The sequence below is a fragment of the Diabrotica virgifera genome, chromosome 2 (assembly GCF_917563875.1).
Source record: "Diabrotica virgifera virgifera chromosome 2, PGI_DIABVI_V3a".
Taxonomy (NCBI): domain Eukaryota; kingdom Metazoa; phylum Arthropoda; class Insecta; order Coleoptera; family Chrysomelidae; genus Diabrotica; species Diabrotica virgifera.
The window spans coordinates 107,049,389-107,070,064 of NC_065444.1; the positions used below are offsets into that span (position 1 = coordinate 107,049,389).

General features: G+C 33.1%; 1 protein-coding gene across 2 annotated transcripts in view; it reads left to right on the forward strand.

The window, feature by feature from the left end:
* LOC114334619 (caspase-6-like) overlaps positions 1-3,667 on the forward strand; it is a 37,053-nt gene extending 33,386 nt beyond the window's left edge. Inside the window, exon 5 of one of the 2 annotated variants that reach the window (XM_028284697.2) lies at positions 1,903-3,667. In XM_028284697.2, the coding sequence (XP_028140498.1) occupies positions 1,903-2,174 (272 nt within the window). In that variant the 3' untranslated portion in view covers positions 2,175-3,667. The remainder of the gene's footprint in view (positions 1-1,902) is intronic. The other variant, XM_028284698.2, reaches the window with a different exon arrangement.
* Positions 3,668-20,676: the final 17,009 nt, after the last annotated feature.

Sequence of the window (20,676 nt, forward strand, 5' to 3'; positions counted from 1 at the left end):
ACAATATTATTAAAAAATGATTTTTATTAACGTTTCGACGCCCAAATCGGGTGCCGTTGTCAAAATACAAAATACTACTAACTAATCTATTCTATCTAAAACTAAACCTAACAATGAACAAGAAAGGACAAAGAATTGTATTTATAAAATACCTTGTGAATGCGAACAGTTTTATATAGGTGAAACATCAAGACCATTAAACGTTAGAATAAGTGAACATCAATCTTATATTAAAAATAGAGAATTTGATAGATCTCAAATATGTCAACACGCATGGGATAATGAACATAGAGTTCAGTGGAGAGATTCAAGTATAGTCCTGAAAGAAACAGATAGTAAAAAGAGAAAAATCAAAGAAGCGGCTCTAATTATGCTAAACGAAACCAATTGTGTCGCAAATTCCTCTGTGGAATGCAGTAGAATGTGGATACCCATACTGAAAGAGGAAGTCAATAGAAAGAAAATACCACAATTAGTAAGTCAATAGTAAAGCTAGTACATTTTTTATATTTTAGTATTACTTATATATCCATGTATTATTGATATTATTTATAATTTAAACAAAATTATAGTAAAGTCAGAATTTGGTATTAATTTTGAGAGTAAATTAAATGTAAGACCAAATACTTACGATGTCGGGATAGTATCACGAGGTTTTCCTGGTTTTCCCTCGTGATTTACTATGAGATCTCTAACGCGAGAATTTTAATGTCACCGTTGCATGTGGTTGTCTTTTTAAAGACAGATCACATGCTATGATTTTTTTGTGACGGATATTCTTGAGTTGGGGTTGATTTCATGTAATCGAATGTCAGTAAAGTCGTCCCAGGAACGCAACTCATAAATATTGGCAATATCATTTTAAAGTCTTCTACTTTAAAATGTATCATATGTATCTGAATTGCCGATATAAATGAGTCAAATTAAATAAATTATTAGAAGAATTTTTTACTAAGCAACAAAATTTTTGTTTATGTTAGTAGTATTTTGTATTTTGACAACGGCACTCGATTTGGGCGTCGAAACGTTAATAAAAATAATTTTTTAATAATATTGTGGCTTATTTCCTATTATAAATAGTTAAAATTAGTGACACTAAAAGTAAAGTTATGATAGAAGGACGGGTTTCGGATAGCTATATCACCAATAGAGGCCTGCGACAAAGATTAAGATGGCTCGGGCATATAGCAAGAATGAAAGAAGGAAGAGTTCCCAATGAACTAATAAACACGGAGGCTGGTACAAAAAGAAAAGGAGGACGCCCCCGAAGAAGATGGTTGGAGTCGGCAAAAGACGATCTGAAGTCGCTGAGGGTACAAGATTGGAAAAACCTAGCACAAGATAGAAAGAAATAGAAGAAAATCATTGAAGCCTTGGGCCCCTAAGGCCTGTTGAGCTGAACTATATATATATATATATATATATATATATATATATATATATATATATATATATATATATATATATATATATATATATATATATATATATATATATATATATATATATATATATATTATATTACAAAAACGAGCCTGTACCGCCATTAAGAAGAACAAAAAAATACACTTTCTTCAAATAAACTTTTTTATCTCGTGCCTAGATTTTGTGTTACATTGGAATTACTGAAATCGATTATCTATAACACGAAATCGAACTGACTGACTTAGCAACATTTAGCGCGCCTATGAGTATACTTATTATCACAATATTGTGTCTTCGTTTTTGATAGTGTCACGTACTGTCGACGCTCTGTTGCCGCACTGTTGAAAGATTGCAGAACTTTCGAAAAAAAAAATATATTGATGACGTGCTGAAATAGCCTCTTAAACAGTTTATTTCATAATTTGTGGTTTATTTCTACCAAAAAATATTTGTTAAAAACATGTAATGTCTGATAAGTTTTTGATGTTTTAGGTTACAAGGCTCATAGAGATCCTTATTTGGGCTCTTGGTACATTGAACTGCTCTGCCAAGAATTCATGAACCACGCTCATGAGTATTCTGTAACGGAGATACTTCAACTTATAGATCAAGGATTGAGACGAAGACTTTCTGATCGTCTTACCATGCAAACGGCGGAGTTTAGAAATTTGGGTTTTAAAAATCTTTATTTGAATCCCGGACTTTATATGGAAAACGGCGTATTAAAACATTTTCATAGTGACTTATAAAGGGAAAGTTCCAAGTGAAAAACTTACAGTGAAGTAAACGCTTCGGGTATAAATGGTACCTATATTTATAAAATTACTAAAATAAAGAAAATATCCAAAAGGATTACAATTTTTATCTGAAAGTTTTCAGACTTATTGGACGATCATCAGTAAAAACTTGAGCAATTGCGAATAGTCACGATAAAATGCGAAAAAACCTTTCAATTACATTTTAAATGTTGGAAAAGGTAAAATTGTGTATAATGTCGATGGTATTAAAAAGAATTCCGACGGAGCGTGGCGCGACTTTCTGAGTCAAATGTAACAGGAAAAGATAAAAGCTGAAGACGAGATTCAACGTAACGTGAAATAAATTCAACGCAACGTGAAATAGAGAAATTTCTCTCAAAATTGTATGATTTACGATCCTTGAACAAAGAACAAATCCCTTATTTATGGTTGTTTATAGCAAGCGTGTAGTGTGTACGCTACACGTTTGCTATAAATAAGCAATACAATTGCTAATTGCTATACACACAAAAAGCGTGAAAGCAAACTTTTGTGTACGTTCGAATTACATTATTATTGTTGTACCATTAGTTAAACACAACGTTTTAAAAACTTTTTGCCTCTTATTATTTTTTTGATAAGCCAGTTTTTATCGAGATGCGGCTTCTTTTTTAATATGTTTACATAAAAATTTTATGGGGGTTTTGTTCCTTTAAACCCACCAAATGTTCATGTACGTTCCAATTAAACTATTATTGTGGTACCATTAGTTAAGCACAGTGCTTTTAAAACTTTTTTGCCTCTTAGTATTTTTTCGATAAGCCAACTTTTCGAGATGTGGTTTCTTTTTTAATATGGTTCAGAATATACCTAAAACTGTAAATTATGAAAAATAAATTCTCATATTATTACCAGGTCCGTACGTTCCAATTAAACTATTATTATGGAACCATTAGTTAAACACAGTGTTTTTAAAACTTTTTGCCTCTTAGTATTTTTCGATAAGCCAACTTTTCGAGATGTGGTTTCTTTTTTAATATGGTTCAAAATATACCTAAAACTGTAAATTATAAATAAATTCTCATATTATTACCAGGTCTCTATAATCGTACTTAACCATATACAAATACTTGGTGGATTTGACAAATATTCAAAATATCTCACGAAAGAGAAGTAGAGGAAAACCTCAAACTAGATGGACTGATGACATCAAGCGAATGGCTGCCACAAATGGATGTAAAAAAACAGCGAACAGAAATGAGTGGACACAGCTAAAGGAGGCTTACATCCAAAGATGGATGGAATAGCTGTTGATGATGATATTGGCAACCATTGGCATAGAATAGACGAAGAGGATGAACTTCGGTAAGCTAAAGGAATAGTCTCGAGAAATATCGGCACCAGCAAATCAATAGAGCCTGATCGAATAGGCAAGGGGAAGTCTGTGTCCAATAACGTATAGAGTAAGACAGGACGAACATCTGTGTATCAAAAAATAAAACAAATTGATTAGGAAAAAAATTTTAATAAATGTTATATAAAAAATACATTGAAATACCGGGTGTCCCATGGACGTATAAATAAAGATGGACTAGGCATGCTCTACTATCTGTTCACCGAAATTTGAAGCCAAACAGTTTATAGTCGCGGGGAAGGGGACGAGGTGATAGACTGTGACATTTCATTCTTAGTCAGTGGCGTACCTTCCAATAATTGAACGATATTTGAAACAATTTTTTTATTTGAATAAATGATTACTAATGGTATTTTTAGTATCGTAAACATATACAAATATTTGAAAGAAGTGAGAAACAACGAAAAATAAATAATTTTAATTTTCAATGTATAGAATATATTTACAAACATTGTTTTACACAAAAGAATAAAGATGAGTTAGTATTCAAAATCACAAATTACTATTATGCTATATTATACAATATTTTATTTAAACTAAAATAATACATAATAGGATGCATCGAAAAAATAAAAGTTTGAAATGTTATATCTAATAGTGTGAAAAAGTTGCTAGTGTTATTTTTTAGCATATTACATAGTATTTTTATTTTTTTTAAACAAATTTTCTGCCTCCCCAACGACCTTGAATTTTATTAAATATCTGATTTTTATGTAAATTTCAATTTATTTTATTTGGAATAAAATATGTGCTAACTCGATCTGAGATAAATTAAAGAAAACTTAAAATGTTGTCAATTGCAAATGTTTCTTATGGTCATGGTCCTCTTTTGCTATTGATTTTGCCTTAGATTATAAGTGGGAGCAATTTATTCACTTTTGATTTCATTCATAGAGCAAGGTGGAGAAAACTTAGCACTTAAGTACTCTAGTTCACAATGAAATACCCAGCTGGCGGTTGCATAGAACTTTTTGCAATTTGTAAAACACTGTACGTGCCTTTTCCAGAATGTTTTTATTTCTAGTGAGTGGTCCCAAGTTTCATCAAGATTACTTCCAAGGTAAGTTATTCTTGTCACTCTGGCGAGATGTTCCGTCGACATTGACCTTCACCCTTCTGTTTTGGAGCTTGCTGATGACCATCGTTTTTGTCTTCTTTGTATTCAATTTCATTCCAAATTCTCTACAGGCTGTCGTTGCTCGGTCCATTAGGCGTTGCAGTGCTTCAGCATTATCTGGCAGAATAACCGGGTCATCAGGGTATCGCAGGTTATTTATACATTGCCCGTGTATAATTATACCAATATATTTTACAAATTAATATACCTACGCATTTATAATATGTATTAAACAAAAATCTTACATAACCTTATATAGAACAATACGAGTTTGACATGTATAGTATAGATATATAGATAACTTTGTTTCACACTCTTACGAACAAAGAGAAACAATAGGTATAGCCGGTAGCTGATGTGGCAAATAAATATGTATTTTTTATATCTGCTTCAAAAAGCAGACTAAAAATCTAAAAATTAAAGGAGTAACACAGAAAACACCTATTAACCTATGACATGCCAATAGTGTCAAAATTTCATAAATGTAAATAGTGTCAAAATTTCATAACAGTGGAGTAAACTTGGCTGCTGTGGTAAAAAACAATGTGTTTTTAAAAGGACGACTAAAAATCTAAAAGTTAAAGGAGTAACGCAGAAAACACAAAAAATCGCTAATATATCTTCATTAACCTATAAAATGCCAATAGTGTTAAAATTTCATAAATGTAAATAGTGTCAAAATTTCATAACAGTGGAGTAAACTTGGCTGCTGTGGTAAAAAAATATGTGTTTTTAAAAGGACGACTAAAAATCTAAAAGTTAAAGGAGTAACGCAGAAAACACAAAAAATCGCTAATATATCTTCATTAACCTATAAAATGCCAATAGTGTTAAAATTTCATAAATGTAAATAGTGTCAAAATTTCATAACAGTGGAGTACACTCAATATATACTCTTATTATTCAAAATACAGATTTGGCGCAATAATGAGAAATGATCGTATATTCGGGACGAATCTAATCATGTAAATTTTATTTCATTTGAGTGACATTATATTTTCCATAAGATGTGTGCCGTGTCCTTTAATAAACAAATTCGATACAAACTCACCTTTTTGAAGGTCTATAAGAATCGTCCTTATGAATAATATTGGAAGCTGTTTCTTTATTTTCAATATCATTTGAAGAGCTAACAGAAAAAACACATGGTATCAGTATTTATGGACTATGCTATGAGTACGCAGATTATATTTATTATACTCTGTTTTAGTAAATTACATAGAAATTCGTTATAAACACCTTGGCTCTGGTGATTTATGATAAATGTTTATTGGAAGGGCTCCTTTCCTCAGATCAATCCGTCCACTTGGTTGTATAATTATATCCTGCTTTCTGAAATGTTGTGAGCAGACCTTAGAAGTTTTGCTTATTTGTTCTTTATTTAAGGTTAATATAGACAACCACATATCCATCAGCGATAAAAAGTTTTTTAAAATCTGTTGTCAAATGACTGAGTAATTAATTTTTAAAGTGAGAGGTGCAACGTGTATATCACATAACTAAATAACATAACTATGTAAGCAAATTGATATTATGTTATGTGATTTCCACATTGCATCTCTCATTTTAAAAATTATTTGCTCAGTCATTTGACAACCGATTTTAAAAAACTTTATATTGCTGGATAGGTAAATGACCGTTCTTTCAATTTACAAAAAAAAATACTGGGTGTTGTCAACAACGTTTTTTCAAAAATCCGCCATTTTTTATTTAAAAGCGATATAAAAAATTCAATACATTCAAACAAAACTTTTACTAAAATAAAACATTAAAACAGTATAAAAAATTCAAAATATGCAAATATAGTTTATAAAGTTTATCAATACTTTACAAAGCTAGGACAAATAATCCCCGGACAAATAATCCCGGACAAATTATCCCTGGACAAAAAATCCCCACAAATAATCCCCGGACAAAAAATCCACACAAAGAATCTCCACAAATAATCCCGGACAAAAAATCCCCACAAATTTTTTTGGAAAAAATATCCCCACAAAAAATTCCGGACAAAAAATCCTCAAGAAATATTTGCTGCCGAATAAGTGTCTAGGTAAAAGTTTTCCCGTGAATGCAATCGACGCACATGTTTTTCAGCCTCAGTGCATGAGAATTATAGCAATCGCCATGAAACCACATTTCAGCACGAAAATAATGATTAACAATTAAAATTAATCATTGTAATTTCGATTACCAAATTTCGAATTCCAATTAGGAATTTTTTCAAAAGTCGTGGAAGATATGGGGAATAAGCTAAGGCCGTGGGAATCATGTTGTAATTATTCGCTTAAATCTTTTGCTCGCTCTTCTTTGAAACTCTGTTCAAAACATTGTCTATTCGTGATGATAACTGCTGGTCCTAAAAACGATAATCTTGATTGTAATGCAAAAAATCCTGTTCCATTTTGGTTCCAAATTTGGTAATCGAAATTACAATTCATGCTTAATTTTAATTGCTAATCATTATTTTCGTGTCGAAAAGTGGTTTCATAGCGATTGCTATAATTCTCACGCAATGAGGCTGGAAAACATTTGCGTCGATTGCATTCATGAGAAAACTTTTAGAGAACTATTCGGCAGCAAATATTTCTTGGGGATATTTTGTCCAAAAATATTTGTGGGGATTTTTTGTCCGGAGTTTATTTTTTTCTAGAATTATTTGTGGGAATTTTTTGTCTAGGGATAATTTGTGGGGATTTTTGTCCGGGATTATTTGTCCAGGGATTATTTGTCCGGACCCCATAGGGAACATAGGCAATGGAGGCCTTATGAGAGTTATTAGCGCGCTGATGCCGATTTTATCAAAAAGAATTTGTATTCGAACACATTAGAGAGATTAAATTAAAACTGTGTTAGAAAGGAAATCTACAATAAGAATTCATATGCGTAATAACTATAGTATATCAGATACACTTAAACGAATACGAATCATAAAATTGTAGGTTGTCTTTCTAAAACAGTTTTAATTTAATCTCTCTAATGTTCGATTACAAATTCTTTTTGATAAAATCGTCATTACCGCGCTAACAACTCTCATAATCGCATTGCCTATGTTCCCTATACTGTAAAGTCAAGGTGGGACGGACTATAATAGCGTTATTTTATGAAATACTGCCCATAGATAATCCATCCAGAGTCTAAAACTTGCTAAAGACTCAAAAAATCTCTTGACGCTTTATAAAATCTGACAAATCTCCCTTCTATGCCTATATTGTTTATCTAATATACAATGCTGTTCCCCGCACAAAAGGGAGACTATCATTAACTTTTCTTACGCTAACTCGGCCTGGATTAATAATTGCAAGAATAATACATTCACATTCTTAGAGGACAGAATAATTAGGACTGATTTCAGTCACTAGTTACTACGACTTGTGCAAGTTTTGTCTAAATTTAAGAAAAAGGGCATAATAATGGAGCATTATCTCAACCCCGAAGAACAACTACAATGCCCTTATTACAGTGCTCATCTAATACGAAGAAAGGTATTTAATACGCATTTGGTAAAGTGCAAGAATACATTAGAGGACAGAGTAATTAGAACTGATTTCAGTCACTAGTGACTACGACCTGTGAGTTTTGTTTAAATTTAAGAAAAAGGGCATAACAATGGAGCATTATCTCAACCCCGAAGAACAAATACGATCCCCTAACAACAGTGCTCATCTAATACGAAGAAAGGTATTTAAGGTATATAAAGGACTTTTGAGTTTTGTTTAAATTTAACAAAAAGGGCATAACAATGGAGCATTATCTCAACCCCGAAGAACAAATACAATGCCCTTACAACAGTGCTCATATAATACGAAGAAAAGTATTTAATACGCATCTGGTAAAGTGCAAGAATAATACATTCACATTCTTAAAGGACAGAATAATTAGGACTGATTTCAGTCACTAGTGATTACGACTTGTGAAAATTTTGTTTAAATTTAAGAAAAAGGTCATAACAATGGAGCATTCTCTCAACCCCGAAGAACAAATACAATGCCCTTACAACAGTGCTCATCTAATACGAAGAAATACAATGCCCTTACAGCAGTACTCATCTAATACAAATAAAGGTATTTAATACGCATCTGGTAAAGTGCAAGAAGAATACATTCACATTCTTAAAAGACAGAATAATTAGGACTGATTTCAGTCACTAGTGACTAAGACTTGTGAGTTTTTACTGGTGAAGCTCGCTTCAACCAGGGGTTTTTGGGGGTCGTAACCCCCTATTGGGGTGTACTTTGAGCCCTATACGCTTAACTCCATTACTATTCATTACCCCCAGCGACCTTCCAGTAGTTGTAACCCCCTCCCCCCTTAGGCTTCAACCGCGTCGTTGGATTGGGCTTTTATAACCAACAGAGAACATACTGACCCTTAGTCGAATAGTGTGACCACATGTGGGTCTGACCAAAGAACAGTCAACTTACCCTTTGGTCAGATCCACACGTGGTCACCTTTTCGAATAAGGGGAGAATGTTCCCTTTCGGTTAAATATAAAATCATCACTTCAGTTTTAACTTTTATAACGTTTAAAACGTGATACAAAGGTTTTTACGCCTTTCAAAGTAGCTATTTGCAAATGCTCAAGTTGTCACTAATGATGGTCTGAAAGACTGACAACGTTCTGATGAAAATTGTAACCCTTTTGGTTTGATATCTTCATTATTTTAGTAATTTTATAAATATACCAATTACACAAGTGTTTATTTCATTGTAATTTTTTTTATTTTCATATTGATCGAAAATTATACAAAATACTTTATAGTGCAAATATAGCCAATAATATTTTTATGCTATAATAATTATAAGACTATAGTAATGTATTTTTAAAAAATTGTTTCTATTTTTATATGTATCTATATTAGAAAAAATAAAATAGTTCCAAATTCATTGTTTTCAATTAATCGTCCAATACCATGGAAGGCAATGGTCAAGCAGGGCGTACCCAATAAGTAACTAACTACGGTACCGCAAATGTGTGTAAGTAACTGCTTAGCACAATAGTTATAATGGGTGAGAAAATATCAAATGCTTTCTACGTAAATTTTGGACTGAGACAGGGAGATCCGTTGTCCCCATTGGTTGTCAAACCTGGCCTTGGAATATGTCACGCGCAAAATTTATCAAAAAAAAACCAGACATCTGCCCGGGGACAAAAATCGTACTCACCTTTGACGATGACCTAGATGCATTGGCACAATCAACATTAGAAGTTAAGGATATTTTCTCGAGTTTTGAAGAAGCTGCATTAAATATCGGTCTAAAAATAAATGAAGACAAAACAAAAACACATGGTCGTCTCAAAGCAAGAACGATGGCGAATAAAGCATAGATAATATTACATAAACGATCTTCACTTCGAAGTGGTTAAAGAATTTAAATATCTAGGAGCAACAATAACCAATGACAACAAAATATAAATAATAAAAAATATAATGAGAAGTTGAAACGCGAATAATGACAGGAACAAATTTTTCTTTGCAATGCAACATCTATTGAAGTCAAATTTTCTCTCACGAGGTGCAAAAATCCAGATTTATAAGACCATAATAAGACTAGCAGTCCATATCGACGCTAACAAAAAGAGAAGTAAATAAATTGTTGGTGTGGGAACGCAAAATCCTTCGAATGATATATGGCCCTTGCAGAGACAGCGTGGCAAACGAATGGAGGCGCAGATACAATAAACGAGTTAAGAGTCTCTTTGGAAATAAAAATCTAGTCAGATTATATGATGCCCAATATACTCTGATGGGCAGGGCATGTGATAAGCAGTAACGACAATCGCCTTATAAACAATGTGTTTTAGGAAAGGCCAGATGGGAGAAGGTCTGTAGGACGACCTAGAAAAAGGTGGAAAGATGCAACCAGAGAAGATGTGGAGAAAATGAGAGTAACACAATGGGAAATAGTGGCACAAGGCCGACAAACATGGAAGACAACAGTAAACGCGGCAAAGACTCACTAAGAGTTGTAACACCATTGATGATGATGATGATGAAATTCATTGTTTTAACTGTAGTAACCCGAAATCCGAACTAATTGGAACTGACCCTTATTCGGATCACCGAAAATTCGGATTATTTGGGAAATCGATTAAAATGCAAAAATTAAGCAAACTAATAATACAACATATATCCATACAAAAACGTTACATGAACGCCTACAACAAACACTGCACTACAAAAAAAATATTTTGGATCACTCAGGGGAAAAGAGCAGTGCGGGAAGAAATACATACTTGTGTAAAATGTAAAAGATACAATGCTGCTCAATTCAAATAATAGGAAGTTTACTGAGAGTGAGAGTCAATCAAGCTCATCAGTTAACGTAACGGCAACCTTAACAACATTGGGAAAACGTTGGCACTTATACCTGCGTATGGGCCAAATTTGGGAGGTTTATGGGAAAGCGCTGTGAAAATTATGCATTAACACATTATGCGAAATGAATCCAGATATGCCCTCTTACAAGCCATCCAGATATGCCCTTCTACAAGCCATCCTGCAAGGAAAGATATTTGGAAAGTGAGGTCCAGGAAGAAGAAGATCTTGGTTGAAAAACCCGGTTCAACACAACATCTGTGCAGCTTTTCTGCGTTGCTGCAGATAAAATAAAGATTGCCATGATGATCGCCCATATTCGTCACAGATAGACACATCCAGAAGAAGAAGCTGTGAAAATTTTAAAATATAATTTGAAGCGAATAATTGGGGATAGCGCATTAACCCATGAAGAGCTAAGCACTGTGCTAGCTCAAATATAGCTAGGCATTCATAAACTCCCGACTTTTAAGCATTGATATGGAAGATAACAAGAACAGCATTCTAATATCTCCAGAATACTTCCTAATTGGGAAAGGGCTAATTTCACAAAATAGAGAGGAAGAGTTGAGCATATATTCGAATTCGACTCCAACAGTGGGGACAATTAGAAAGGGTAAATACAGATTTTTGGAACAGTTGGATACATGACCGTTTGTCCCAAGTGGCAAACCTAGAAAAAGGAGAGGTGGTGATAAAGGAGAATGAAGCTTCGCCGGGAAAGTGGATATTTTTCCGCCTCCAGACGTCACCTCCTTGATACGTGCACGAAGCAATCTCTCATATAACTTTCCGATCGAAGGAAGAAGGCAAATAGGGCCATAGTTTACCGCCTTCAATTTAGGAAAGAACAAAACCCTTGAGGTTTTCCCATGATCAGAAACCACTGCGAGGCAAAAGGCGTTCAAGATCCAACGTAAAAGGAACTCTATGCTCAGCCCCGACGTCTCTCCGCACACTGTGTCATCGGCTTTGTGAAAAGGGTTTAGTGACCGTCTCCAGCTCCGCTTTCAGTTCAGTGGCATCTCATACGGAGCATATGCGTCGAAATGTTTCATTGCGATATTATATCCTTCACCCCAAATACCCTCGTCCAACTTATCAAGCAGTCCGTTCCAGTTCCTGTTTTTCTCAGCCAAGATCCTCCTATTCAACTCATTCTTTCTCGCACGGTAAGGACGTACTCACGTTCCATCTCTTCCGCGCTCCGACTTATTCTCGCCCTTGCCAAGTGATATGGCAAAGGGCCAAGTACTCCCTCCTTAGTTGCTCTATCGCGATGCTTCACCAGTACGTAAGGCATTCTTCCCACACGTTCAGTTCCAATTTTAGTTCAGTTCCGACGTCAGAGTGACGTCTATGTACGATCTGGAATCGTCCACAAATGTTGCCTCCAGACAAGTGCTTATGAACCACCAGATCGATCTAGTGCATCCTCAATTAACATTTGCCCCCAAGTGTCAGTGATCGCCGAGCCGCATTCTGCAGATTTTGCGTTTAAGTCATCGAACACCACGCCATCGTTACCCATTCGTCCCAGTCGTGAAATATAGCAGAAGACCAGATTCAGTCTCCATCCTCACTGATATACAGTAATGAGTGTGCTATGAACCGACAAAATAACGCAAAAGCGAAAAACACATAATAGAGTAAAGTGCCCTAATATCGGATACTTTTTTTTGAACTCTAATATTAGTTTTAATACGTCAATTAATTTATGAATATTTTATAGCAAAACAAGTAATAGACTATAGAGCATCATTTATTATTGATCGAAAATAAATCATTGCTACAAAGTAAAAAATAAAATTTAAATCAACAATGAATAACCATTTTCAATTTCGTTACAACACGAAACTACAGCCGCATCATTACTCCAGTTTAATCAGAGAGTGGAGCAAGCACCTCTACCGGTTTCGAAACTTATTAGTCTCTCATCAGGAGGCACATATGCTGCTCTCTCTGACCCAACTAGAACAAACCCCGGCGTGCAGTCACGGATTGCAACGAACGAAATGGCAGGAATGCCCTAGCGGCAACTGCTATCAAAAAACTAAGTTTTCAAACTAATAGCACATAAAACAACATCCAAAAATGCTATTCTACATCATACCAGACTGAAAACAATGGGAACCTTCTCTGGTAACACCTCCAAGGTTTCTACAATTTGCAAAGCCATAACGGATGCTGAGACTAAGGAAGATGAGGGAATTTTACAATTTATAATTCACGTCCCATCTGCTCAGCGCGGTAAAGTTCCAACGAGAATGGTTCCCTTCGTACTCCAATTGGAGTAAACATGTAAATAAAAAATGAATAACCATTTTCAATTTCGTTGAAACACGAAACTACAGTGGCATCATTATTCCAGTTCAATCAGAGAGTGCAGCAAGCACCTCTACCGGTTATATCTCTACCTAGAATAGCATTTTGGATGTTGTTTTATGTGCTATTAGTTTGAAAACTTAGTTTTTTGATAGCAGTTGCCGCTAGGGCATCCCTGCCATTTCGTTCGTTGCAATCCGTGACTGCACGCCGGGGTTTGTTCTAGATGGGTCAGAGAGAGCAGCATATGTGCCTCCTGATGAGAGACTAAAAAGTTTAGAAACCGGTAGAGGTGCTTGCTGCACTCTCTGATTGAACTGGAATAATGATGCGGCTGTAGTTTCGTGTTGCAACGAAATTGAAAATGGTTATTCATTTTTGATTTACATGTTTACTCCAATTGGAGTACGAAGGGAACAATTCTCGTTTTAACTATACCGCGCTGAGCAGATGGGACGTGAATTATAAATTGTAAAATTCCCTCATCTTCCTTACTCTCAGCATCCGTTATGGCTTGCAGATTGTAGAAGCCTCGGAGGTGTTACCAGAGAAGGTTCCCATTGTTTTCAGTCTGGTAGGATGTAGAATAGCATCTTAGCAAACTTAGTTTTTTTTTTATTTAAGTTTTTATAAAAAACGGTAAATTTAGGCTGACAAAAATTGTTCCTAACACCGGATGTAGGATAACAAGATAAAATTAGCCATCGAGGCAGAAATCACAAGTCTGGGCAGATTATTGGAGAATAGGCCATTTTTGGGAAAATTTATTTAAAAGCAATTTTATTGCTGGAATTGAATCTTATGATTCTATATATTAATAATATAGATATGCAAAGTCCGCAGATAGTGTGCTACTTTTTTTATAAACAAAATGGCGCCCGAAAATCGTGTTTTTTTCAATTTTTGCTCCATAACTCCAAAGATTTTAACTATACACCAAAAACGCTCAAATAAAAATTCACCGTAATTAAATTATGCATAGAGACATGTTTTCCCGATTTACTTCGACAAAAATTTTCCTCGGGAAATGCGGGTTTTTCCAACAAAATCTTTAATTTTGATCTAAAATTTTAGGTAAGTAATTATTTATCAATAATTAAGTTACTTGGTGATATAAAAGCTCTTTTGGTATAAATTATATTTCCAGAAGCCGATGGAAATTGAATGAACAGTTTAGCAATAATTAAATTGTTAATTAAAAATTTACAGTCGCTATACCTAATAACCACAATAATTATGATGCATAAGAGTAACTATGATTTTTGTATAAAAAGGCACTATACCTATCGAATGTACTTTACAGAATTGAAACTGAACTATTTAAGCGGCCTCAGGAATATTTCAAAATTATAAGCAATTTTTTGGCTTATAAACAAATAGAATATCTCGGTAAACATTTAATTAAATTAAATTATGAAAACGGTATTGAAAATAACGCGGCAGGACGCTTCTTTTAAAAGTAAAACCGTTTAATTGCGATGAGTGGTTACCTGAGATACAACCGGTCAAAATTTACCGGCATGTGCGGCGAAGATATAAGTAAACAAAAGAATGGTAATTTTCGAACCATCGCCTTTTTATTTCGGTACTCTTTCTCCACACAAATTTTCATATCTTTAAAAGACTTATAACATATATTATAATAATAAAAACTGTCGGTATTACGAGTGAAAAATACCAAAATTTCAGTAAAAAATCAGGTTGGAGAAACTGGAATCTCAAAGTTCAAAATCGGTTAAAGTTATACGTTAAAAAATGCATTTTCTCGGCTTCCCATGGAGTAATTTTCTTCATTCTTTTTTTGTTCCCAAGTAACTCGAGTAGAGCCATCTAACTAACGCATTATTAAATGACAAAGTTGCTTTTGTTTTGTTATAATAAATTTATTTATTTATAAGAGAATAAAACTACATATTTTTTCCAGTTTAGACAAGGCGAAAACGGCGGGTTCGATGGGAAAAATATTACCATGAGATTTTTTTGCATAATCACATTCGTGAGACATCCCAGAATAAGGTTCAAGAAGTCGCCCACGTGAAAAGTGGTCCAAATTTTTTTAACAGTTTTTTTTATCAAATTGCAAAAATCAATATTTTTGGCCCGGACAAATTTTTTTTAGATTTTTTGGACCATTCTGGACAAAACAGATATCTCATAATTTTTCTCTCAAGTTGATCGTTTTCGAGTTAAAAGCAATTTAAAATTTGAAAAACGCGAAAATGGCCATTTTTAAGACTTATTAACTCAGTTAAAAATTATTATTATGAAAGTCAGAAAGTGACTAAAAAATCAAAGCCTAAAGCCCCCTACATGATCCTGAAGAAAATTGTGTCATTAATTTATTACTAAGCTGTTATTTTTAATTATAAACAATGAGCGGTTAGATCGTATTGACGCGGCCGTAAATGTGAGTGCGAATAAGATGCAAATTGGACTGCCGGAATGGCATCTCTCTCGCACTCAGCATTTACGACCGCCTAACATTTGCATGGCGCTCATTATTATTACTTGAAAATAACAGCTCAGTAATAAAATAATGACAAACATTTCTTCAGGATCTTGTAGGGGAGACTTTAAACTTTGATATAGTCACTTCTGACTTTCATAATAATAACTTTTAACCGAGTTATTAAGCTTTGAAAATCGCCATTTTTCGTTTTTTTTTTCAATTTTAAATTGCTTATACCTAACTCGAAAATGATCAACTTTACAGAAAAATTATAAGAGACCTTTTTTGTCCAGAATGGTCCAAAAAACCTAAAAAAAATGTCCGGGCCAACAATATTGATTTTTGCAATTTGATTAAAGAAATATTGTTAAAAAAAAATTGGACCACTGTTCACGTGGGCAACTTCTTGAACCTGATGTCTCACGAATGTGATTATGCAAAAAAATCTCTTGGGAACATTTTCCCCAACGAACCCGCCGTTTTCGCCTTGTCTAGTTGTAGACCTTTTTTAGATAAACTTACCACAAGTGTACCTTTTAACGTTTAAAATACGAATAATCTCATTTGAAAGCTGTATAATTATTTAACAATCTTTTAAAAAAGTTAAAAAATTTTGTTATAATAAATAAATTAATTTATGATAACAAAACAAAAGCAACTTTGACATTTAATAATGCGTTAGTGGCTCTACTCAAGTTAATTGGGAACAAAAAAAAACCGAAGAAAATTGCTCCATAATGGGAAGCCGAGAAAATGCATTTTTTACGTATACTGTTACCGATTTTGAACTTTGAGATTCCATTTTCTCCAATCTGATTTTTTATTGAAATTTTGGTATTTTTGGCATTTTTCACTCGTAATACCGATAGTTTTTATTATTATAATATATGTTATGAGTCTTTTAAAGATATGGAAATTTGTATGGGGAAAGAGAACCGACATAAAAAGGTGATGGGTTGAAAATTACCATTTTGTTGTTTATATCTTCGCCCCGTACATGCCGGTTAACTTTGACCGGTTGTATCTCAGCAACCACTCATCGTAGTTGATAGTTATTTATGTACCAAGTCAGTAAAGTGACTCTTTATTGAACGAATCTGATATTATTAGCCGAGCGAGCCTAGCGAGCGAAGCGAATAACAGACGATTTCGATAAAGAGTCTTTACTCACGTGGTGCATACAAAATTTTATCGACAATCATAAAAAACATTAACACTTACTTAATTACATCCTAATGAAAAAAGAGTGTGCGTACTTGGTACGCACGTAAGACGTTATACTTCTGTTATTATGATTTCAACGAAATAAATATATTTTAAACAGTTTAATCGTATTTTTATTCAAATATTAAACCAATTTTAACACTTAAAATAAAATACCAAAAATTAAAAATACCGTTAATAGTTACGTTATAGGTATGTTTATGAAATGTAGCCTACCGTAGCGCAGTTGCTTTTCCCTTGATGAATAGTAGAAAATCTAAATAAATATATTTGCTAACAAATTATCATTAATATCTGTCACTGTCCTATATACATAAAATCCAATTAACAAAAACACCATTTCATAATATACAATTTGTATTTGCATTATTACAAAACTTAAAATATTTAAGAATTTTATTAATTTTAGACGAAATAAAAATTTCGTGTGACAGTATTGACGATGACAGAAACAGAAAGCTTTTGCATGATGCCCGATTTCGATGTTTAATCGATACCTAGTTGTTATCAATATTGAATAAGTACTTAATTACTAAATCTGTAAAGTTTTGATTTATGTTTTATGAATATAATTGCAAAATACTACAGAATTTCAATTTCTGGCGTAAATTTAATTAATAATAAGATAAATTTTGTACAATATTTTTAATAAAATTAAAGTAAATAAATTTTAAGTTCACTCAAATAAATAATCGATTACTGCCATCGACCACTTACATTCAATCACAGTTTATTTTGATTAATCGCGGCAGGTAAAGTAAAATTCTTCTTTCTATACAATAAAGTGTTACTTTACTGCCGCAAATAGCGTCAAATGAGTCAATAATGAATGACTTTAGTGAGGTTGGCGATAAACGTTTTTTTTTCTTTTAAAAGAAGCGTCTTATCGTGTTATTTTTAATACCGTTTTCATAATTTAATTTAAATTAATATTTCTCGAGATATTGTATTTGTCTCCAAGCCAAAAAATTGTTTATAATTTTTAAATATTCCTGAGGCCGCTTAAATAGTCCAATTTCAATTCTGTAAAGTACATTCGATAGCCGATAAGTATAGTACCTTTTTATACAAAAATCATAGTTATTCTTATGCATCATAATTATTGTAATTATTATAGCGACCGTAAATTTTTAATTAACAATTTAATTGTTGCTAAACTATTCATTCAATGTTTATCGGCTTCTGGAAATATAATCTATAACAAAAGAGCTTTTATATTACCAAGTTATTTAATTATTGATAAATAATTACTTACCTAAAATTAAGTTGAAAATTAAAGATTTTGTTGGAAAACCCCGCATTTTTCGAGGAAAATTTTCGTCGAAGTAAATCGGGAAAACATGTCTATGCAGAATTTAATTACCGTGATTTTTTATTTGAGTGTTTTTGGTGTAAAGTTAAAATATTTTGAGTTATAGAGCAACATAGAAATCAAAGAGAGGGAAGAATGGAAAAAAGTAAGTACTGGAAACAGCTAAGTCACACCAGCACCTGTAAAACCAAACCCAGAATGGGATGATCCCCACACAAAAAGGATCTTCAAGTGAAAACAGCTTCAGCTGCTCAGCTTGCCATATTTTGTACTTTTATTTATGTATTTTTGCATTCCATATTCCCTATAAGAGAGTCGAAGATCATGTTTTCATAAATTTAATTTCTATACAAATTTTTTATTACCTATTTTCCATACGTTTTTAATATCTACGTATTTCATTGCGGCTCGTGAAAAATTTCAAATTTTGAAAAATGGCTCGGACTATTCAAGAGCGTTTGGCCACCCCTGTATATAATACGTTCACTTTTGTACAGTTACTGTATAAAAAATACAACGATACATTTATTCAAGATTTCACGATCACATTATTATATTTTTATATAGAATACTAAAAGATGGTTAATTTTTTATATAACCATTACGTCGGATTATCGAGATATTGAGAAATTGATAAAGATATATAAAACGTCATATAAGACTTTTCAAGCGGCAGTGAGAAACATAATGGCATTCAGTATACAACTCAATCCTTTCAGGAGCTGCAGCAGGATTGCGCGTAGTGTCGAAGAGCACCGGAAGTACGATTGGCCTGCGGGGGGTCCACTACCGCCAATAACGTTTGACCCCGCCTTCCGGTTTTCAATATTTATCTAGTTTACATGTTTGTTGATGGACCTTTCTGATTTAGAGGCTCTAAATAAACACGTATAGTCCTGGTTAGGTGGGGAGAAAATTTCAAGATACTCAAATTATCGGATGTTACGTAATTTCAGGATAGAATAATGGGTAATTTAATTTACTATTTTAATTGGAAATAAGCCACAATTTTACTCTAAAATTAAGTTTATTTGACGTTTCGTCTTCCACTTCTTAATTCGTTTTCAAAATACAAGACAATACATTAAACAAATTTTGTTTTTGTTTCTTGGTAAAAATTTCTTCTATTAAATTAATTTTATCCAATTCATTCAGATTGACAACTCATACCTACACATGGTACACGACAACTAGACCGAAAACATTAGACCGAAAGCACTAGACCGAACTCATTAGACCGAAAAGCACTTTACCGAAACCTCACTAGACCGAACAGCATTAGACCGAAATTGTATATAAATTAAAAAAGATTGCAGTAAATTATGCTTAGATTTTGTATAAATATCTGTCTTTTTGTTTATTGTGTTTTTTTGTATTATTTTATAGGCTGTACAGTACTGTACTGTATAGTCTGATATGAAATAATTTTCATCCGTTAAACAAATTAGTGAAGGTAAAAAGAAATTAAGGGTAAATTTTATTTGCTTCTAATTTGAATTTCCTGATTATGACAACAACCATTATGGATAAAGGATAAAGGGAGGTTGATGTTACCGTTACTCAGAGTACAATCCGTTTTAAGCACCCTGTATTATGTAGGTACCTAATGCTTTTCGATCTCCAACTTTTCGGTCTTCTTACTGTTCGGTCTAGTGAGGTTTCGGTAAAGTGCTTTTAGGTCTAATGAGTTCGGTCTACTGCTTTCGGTCTAATGATTTCGGTCTCTTTACAGTAAACCCCTACATATAGGTATTTACATAAAAGGTAAATATACAGTGAGGACGTTTGAGTTGGAATAAATTGATTTTCTCAAGAATGGGCGACCCTGGAGATAAATCCCGAAACAGGTCGATTTTTATTTTTCAATTATAATTTTTTAGCATATATATCATACTAGTGACGCCATCCATCTGGAAGTGATGACATAATCGATGATTTTTTAAGTAAGAATAGGGGTCGTGTGATAGTTCATTCGAAAGGTTGTTCAATTCTCTATTCACAAATATAAACATTAACATAATTATTTGTACAGGGTGCCCAAAAAAAAGTTTTTTTAATTAAGTTATTTGAGAGAAAAAGAACGTATGTAATTTATTTAATGCCAAATACATTTTACTGCTGTCAGAAAACAGAAATAAAACAATATGAAATTTTTTTTTTAAGAAACGCTTTTATTTATTTACGAGTGACTAAAAGTTAAAATATAAAAAAATCAACTAAAAAGCAAAAAATAAAAAAAAATCAAACTCGACGGATTATTCGAAAAAAACGTTCGGTAAAAAAATGAAAAAATCTAACACATTCGTTAAAGAAAAGCGTGGGGCGAAAACCGTTTATTCGATGAAGACGCGCCCTA